This window comes from Mustela nigripes, chromosome 7, assembly GCF_022355385.1.
Source record: "Mustela nigripes isolate SB6536 chromosome 7, MUSNIG.SB6536, whole genome shotgun sequence".
In the NCBI taxonomy this organism is placed as follows: Eukaryota; Metazoa; Chordata; class Mammalia; order Carnivora; family Mustelidae; genus Mustela; species Mustela nigripes.
In genome coordinates this window covers 39,857,086-39,863,799 of record NC_081563.1, presented here as the reverse complement: position 1 = coordinate 39,863,799, position 6,714 = coordinate 39,857,086, and the positions used below count along the sequence as shown (strand labels likewise).

At 43.2% G+C, this 6,714-nt stretch overlaps 1 protein-coding gene and 1 non-coding gene across 2 annotated transcripts in view; both read left to right on the top strand.

Moving 5' to 3' along the window:
- PTCD3 (pentatricopeptide repeat domain 3) overlaps positions 1 to 6,316 on the top strand; it is a 34,917-nt gene extending 28,601 nt beyond the window's left edge. Inside the window, exons 20-24 of the mRNA XM_059405674.1 lie at positions 361 to 446; positions 936 to 1,084; positions 2,332 to 2,373; positions 2,964 to 3,122; positions 3,394 to 6,316. Coding sequence (XP_059261657.1) covers positions 361 to 446; positions 936 to 1,084; positions 2,332 to 2,373; positions 2,964 to 3,122; positions 3,394 to 3,466 — 509 coding nt within the window. The 3' untranslated portion in view covers positions 3,467 to 6,316. The remainder of the gene's footprint in view (positions 1 to 360; positions 447 to 935; positions 1,085 to 2,331; positions 2,374 to 2,963; positions 3,123 to 3,393) is intronic.
- Positions 1,869 to 2,005, top strand: LOC132022943 (small nucleolar RNA SNORD94). Its single transcript, XR_009405825.1, has one exon. It is a non-coding gene; the product is annotated as a small nucleolar RNA SNORD94 (small nucleolar RNA).
- Positions 6,317 to 6,714: the final 398 nt, after the last annotated feature.

The window sequence follows — 6,714 nt, the reverse complement described above, 5'->3', positions numbered from 1 at the left end:
TTATTTGTCAGAGAGAGAGAGGGAGCGAGAGTGAGCACAGGCAGACAGAGTGGCAGGCAGAGACAGAGGGAGAAGCAGGCTCCCTGCTGAGCAAGGAGCCCGATGTGGGACTCGATCCCAGGACCGCTGGGATCATGACCTGAGCTGAAGGCAGCTGCTTAACCAACTGAGCCACCCAGGCGTCCCTCCTTCATCCATTCTTAGCGTGAATTATCCTGCTGATTACCTGGAGTCCTAGAATAAATAGTGTCAGCACCTGACTTTGAGCAGCCCAGGAACTGGGACGGTGGACAAAGTTCAGCTGAAGAGTTTTGGTTTTACATGACTGTAATCACCTCTGTGTTCTTTTTCTGTTTCAAGATAGTAAAGAATATGGTCACACTTTTCGCAGTGATCTGAAAGAAGAGATTCTGATGCTTATGGCAAGGGATCAGCACCCACCAGAGGTAGGTAGGGTTGTATCCAGAGGCAGGTTATGTTATAGTGATTAGATGGGTACTAGCCAGTATGTTCTCTAACACTGTAGACTTTGTAATGTAATTTCCTTGGTTTCATTTAGGGAAACATTACAGAGAATTTTGCCATCTAAACCCAGATTTAAATTCTGTATCTGAACACCCAGCCATTAGCAGAATCCCATTTTTGAAGTCCAAAACATGTTTCTGTCTTGACAGTAGTAGCATTTTTGAAAAAAATGCCCATCTAAAGAGAAAACCCATAACGTATTTGAAGGATGTTGCAAATTATTTACCCCAGAGCAGGGCAGGGTGTTTTTTTTTTTGTTTTTTGTTTTTTAAATCTTTTGTGTACTATACCTGTGATGGGTTCAGATGGTAAAATGTATAGCTCAAAAATGCCATGTCATCTGTGGAATCTCCTCAACTTAGACTCTCCTCAGACCAGCTAGGCAGTTCTGCTGACTCTGAGCCTCTCAGCTTCAGGTGGCGTTTGCGAACTGTGCTGCAGATATCAAATCCACTTACGAGAGCCAGGATGGCAGACAGGCTGCTCCTGAGTGGCCAGCCAACTCTCTGAACTCTATCGCTGTCCTCTTTTTAAGGGCTGGGAGAACCCAGGAAGCCTGGTGAGTACAAAGCCTCAAGTGTATAGTAGCAGTATTTGTATCTGGATCTCAGAGAACATCTTCCCTGGTCACTGTATGATGTGTAATCAGAAAAACGAGTTTTTTCTGGGACTGCAAATACTGACTGAAAAGGAAACTTTTGGAAGACCAGCAGAGTATAAACATTGTATTTAAGAGAGGACACAGTTTAATGGGCTAATTCTCTATTGCTCTCCTGTTTTCTGTATCCATGGGCAAGTAGTCTCTTGTCTGTCCACTTAATAGAGTGATGAGAGAATCTTATTTTTGAAAATGTCTTGAGCATTTGGCTTATCCAAGTATTACACTTAATGCTTAAAATGCAGCCTGTACACTTGGGACTTCTAGAAACTGACATTTACAAACTTGACTAGAGCCATCTTTGGTTTGTGTCACTGTGAGCCTACCAGTTACGTGTTTTCATCAGCACTTCCCTCACATACTAATTCTTAGTTTTTGTGAATGGACACTTCACATGCATTCCTTTTTCCAAAAGCAGAGAAGTCAACGAAAGAATACTTTGTAGGAGTAGTCCTCATTAGGTGATTTTGTTCAGTAAGTGGGGTACTTGTTTATGGCCTTTTCAACATAAGAAAGTGACTTGAACAGAGTTTTCAGCCCAAAATGTCAGAGCTGATGAATGAAGGCTTTGCTGCCTCAACTGGTCTTAAGAGTATGAAATCACACACATGACCTGCTACACTGCTAGTGGCCAATCTTTGATGCTTGAATTTGTTAATGGGTTGACACACACCTGTTAGGGAGTCAGGCTGTGATGATTGGCGCAGGGGTACGGACCTCAGCTGAATCATGGGAGCTGAATGTACGTGTTTCACCTTTGTCTTGCATGTGGCAGGACGCCGGTGAGCACTTACATGAGACTGATGCCTCAATCTGAGCCTGCTCTCCACCGCGTATCTCTAGGACACTGCTCTCATTCTGGGATTGTAAGAGGATAGAGATCACACTCTGTTGCATCCCTCTCTAGAAGAGGGTGTAACCCCCCAGTAAATCTCAACACTGGCAACGAATCACACTTGCCTGGGAAATGCACGTATGTGAAGTCTGGGAGGTGGGAGTTGAAGTACCCAAGGTGATTTAGATGTAAACAGGGCTGGGAGCCAGTCAGCTCACAGCTGCTGTCTTCAGGAACTTACAGCAGAACAGCTATGATCATCTGCTCACCTTCTGGGCTGTTAGTAATCTTTCTCGTATCTCGTGTTGAACAGGAAAATGTTGGGGCTTTTCAAGAAGCATAATAAGATCCCTGGGTAAGTTGAAGTTAACAGGCTTCCCTGGCTGCATGTTAGAATTCGCTGCATGGTCTTAACTCTTACCATGGGGTGATTGGAATTTCTTTACATATCTCATTCAGCATCCTTCTGCTGAAGCAAATGGATAGTTCTTCTACCATCTAGGGCATCCTGAAGCAAGCAGTGTTTTTAATCTGTGCTTGTTGATTGCAACACACTGGCGATACACTGAACAGATCCTTAATGAAGGCATACTGAACCAATGTTCATTTTCTCTTTGGCCCTTTAGTCTTCATGGCAGCACCCGGGTGGCTCAGGTTAAGTGTCTGCGTTTGGTTCAGGTTATGGTTTTAGGGTCGAGCCCTAAATGGCTTCTCCTCAGTGGGAAATCTGCTGCTTCCTCTGCCCCTCCCCCCATTCGTGCTTTCTCTCTCTCAGATGAATAAATTTTTTAAAATCTTTAAGAAAAAAAAAATTTACCTCCAAAGCTACTGTTGAAGATTTCATGACTCAACTTTATAGGATGTTAGATTTTATTTTGCATATAAATCTTAGGGGGGTCCAGGAATTTAGGTGGGGAATGTTGACATTTTGCTTTTCTTTTACAGAAATAAATTGCTGAATGAGTTTATGGACAGTGCAAAAGCATCTAGCAGCCCTGCCCAGGCCATTGAGATAGTGAAGCTGGCGGGTACCTTCAGTTTGCCTATTTGTGAAGACCTTGCCCGGAGAGTGATGGCTGACTTTGCGATCAGCCAGGAACAAAAGTGAGCCCTGCATGGGTAACATAAAAGAAAGTGATAGAAGTACAGCAGGCCATTTGCCCATCTACCCAGTGTTTATAGTTTTCTGTCTCCTTTAACTTTTTTCTTTGCAAAAAGGACATGTTAGTTATTTATTTCATTTGTCATACACATCAGAGGCCTGTAGATTTGGCTCTTGGAACCATTTCCCTTTTCATCATAGTTCAGTGTAGCTGCAGAGTCCCTCCCCCACGCCTAAAATGCAGTGTAACCCTCTAGTTTATTTTCCTTACAGGGAAGCCCTGGGAAACCTAACCTCACTGACCACTGATAGCGACAGTGACAGCGACACCAGTGAAGGCAAATAAAAATGGGCAAATCAGGAGAAGCTGTGGCCTGGAATAGCTGTTAAAAGTACACTTGAGAACTGCCATCTCTGTCTAACCATATTGTGAAGAAAACAAGAGAATTCAGCCTTGACCTTTGAAGAACAATAGATACAACATGGACTAAATTCCTAATTTGATACTTCCTAAGCCACCCTTTCAGGGTTGACCATTTGAACAGAAGCAGCACTACCATTTTCCTTTCTTTGGACATGCAGCGTGAGGACACAGCTCCTAGCTTCAGCCTAAGCTCTGCGGACCTACAATGTTTGTTCGGCCGACTTCACATGCTGTCCGGTGTGGTCTGCCCTCCCCTCTCATGGACTTGGCCTCTGTTGGCTGATGCTATGATGGTGGTACTTCCTCAGTCTTTGAGAAGGTGGCTAAAGGAGATTTGCAATACACATCTCTACTGATACTAGATTAGTAGCCCAATTTCAGGGGTATTATAGACGTGAGAAATTTGCCATTGTTGTTTAATCATTTCTAAGTTGCATAGGGTTTAGGCTGCACATATGGGAAAATGGAGGCTTGTAATTAAACCCTAGTTAATGTGCATTTGTATGCATTCCCGTTACTTTTACACAGCCAAGTTCCAGGGCTGTGGGGTAGGGGAGGTGCTCCATCTCCTTTTCTTCCCTCCTTGGGTGCCAGGACCTTTAGTTGTACTCTACTCAAAGTGCTCAAGAATGAGGGCTGCTGGGCACCTGGGTGGCTCAGTAGGTTAAGCATCTGCCTTCAGCTCTGGTCATGATCCTGGGGTCTTGGTATTGAGCCCTGCATTGGGCTCCCTGCCCAGTGGGAACCCTGCTCCTCCTGCCTGCCACTCCCCTACCTGTGCGCTCCTTTGCTGTCACATAAATAAAAAATTAAAATATAAAAAAATAAAGTGAGGGCCTTTAATCAGGAACTTCTACTTCTGGCATTTCTCTTGCCACTCTGAAATCCTGTTGGAAGCTAACAGGAACCTGCATGGTTTACAAGAGCATTACCCTTTATAGGGTTTCCACAGGCTGCTTTTGCTCATGTGTAGTCCAGATGTACTGAGTTCCCACAGAGGAAGACCTTCATCTTTACCTGGCCAGGGCTGCCACTGATGGCCGACTATATCGTACCATTGTCGGTTACATGGGTCTGTTCCAGCTCTTCTTTCTATCCTCTCTAGGCCTGGACCCAGCTTTATATCCTCAAAAACCTAAGTAGTAGTTCATGTTTTCTCCTAGGTGGCTGGTTTAAGACCGCTAATGGACAAAGGGGGCAGAGAAATGACAGTTATGAGCTACTTCAGCATTCACCTGTGTTACTCTGACATAACTGAAGCAAATGAGCAAAAGGACAGTTAAGGCTGATTAGCCTTTGATCTTGGTTTACAACTTCCAGGGAGAATCTGGCTTCCTGTTAAGTTTCTGTTCGCTCTGGTCCTTCCCATCTCCCCTCCAGATGCCTGGCTCTCTTCTTGGCCAAATACTATACTCACTGCAGTCCTTATAAATGTGGTACATTTCTCCTTGCCCAGGCCCCAACAGAACCCTCACCTTAGTGCTTGGTAGCTACAGAGCTGATGGGAAAAAGTCCCATCTTGGCTGATGTCATGAAAATTTATAATGGATTTCAGTGTAGTTCAGTTGTTTTAACTGCTGTAGTTTACTCCAAATACCAACTCTAGGCAAATAACTGCTTCAAAGTTTCAAAAAATCAGCCCTGTAGGATATGTCTCCATTCTTATTTTTAAAATTTTAATCTCTACACCCAACCTGGGGCTTAAACTTAACCCTGAAATCAAGAGTTGCATGCTTTACTAACTCAAACAGCCAGGTACCCCTCCAATCTCTCATTTTAAAAATATTTATTCATTAATATTAGCCTATAATAGCAAAAAATGTTGCTTCTTTATATCAAAGTCAATGACCTACAGTTTTTGCTTCTGGTCCCTGGCTCTCCCCTCAATTTTGCTGTCTTCTTGCTCCCAAGACTCTAATGCACTCACGTACTGCATGTCTAAAAGGCAGTTACTAAAATGAGTGGTTTCTCAGTCATGAGAATGCCTCATTTTTTACGACCACTCTTAAATACGTTTTAACGTTTCATAGATGTTTAAATAGGAAATCTTTACATTTACAACCTAAAATCAGCGTTTTATTTAATTTTTTGAAAGATTTTTTTTTATTTGACAGATTACAAGTAGGCAGAGAGAGAGGAGGGAGCAGACTCCCTGCCGATCAGAGAGCCTGACTCGGGGCTCCATCCCAGGACCCTGGGATCATGACCTGAGCCAAAGGCAGAGGCTGTAACCCACTGAGCTACCCAGGCGCCCCTAAAATCAGTGTTTTAAACAAAATGGTATGAGGAGAAAGATTAGAGTTCTAAATCCAATTAGGAGCAGGATCAAGTTATGAAAAGCTTTGGAGCATTAATGGCAGATAAAGCAACCATGTTAAAATAATCCAAAAATAGCCTTTTGGGAATTGGGAATTGAGGACAGTTGAACTGTTTTTTAGAAACTTACCAAAAAGGAACATGAGAAAACAGGAGCAAACTGTGGAGTCAGGACCCATGGAATGGGAAGGGTCAAGGGAGGAGGCCTGTTACATGTGAATAAACTTGTTCAGTGTGCCTCAGATCACCAGTGTGTGGAAATTAGAACTAGCAGATCTGAGGTTCAGAAGAACAATTTGAGGACTCCAGCAATAAAATGGACTGATGGTCTTTAAACTGTAGGATCTGAAGATGAATTTCATGGGTGATTAGAATACTGCAATTACAAAATCAAAGTACATCACATGCAATAAAGCTGTGATACATTTTACAGTGTAATAAACATGCGTATAGGTACACATGTGTTAAGTTTATCTGGTCATGACATAAATAAAAACACTGAAATAGGACCTGCTCGGAGACAGTAGTCACTGGAACAAGGCTGCTCAGGGCAAGTTCAGGGAGTCATTTAGAACAGATCTTCGGAGCAGAGTGATGATTTACCAGAGAAAAGTATTTGATTTGGTTAACAAAAGGCAATGTGCTAATGGAAGGACAGAAATGTAAGGTATATAGGGTCTGGACAGTGAAGGAACATCCAACCTGGCCCAGGAAGGAGCCTAACCTATCAAAATGCTGTCCATCCAATCCACACAGTCATGAACTGAGAGAATTCAGGACTGGAGATCAAGCCCAGAAACAGTTTACAGAGCTTGGCAGCATTTCAGAGTCTTAAAAACTAAGAATGTCCGAGA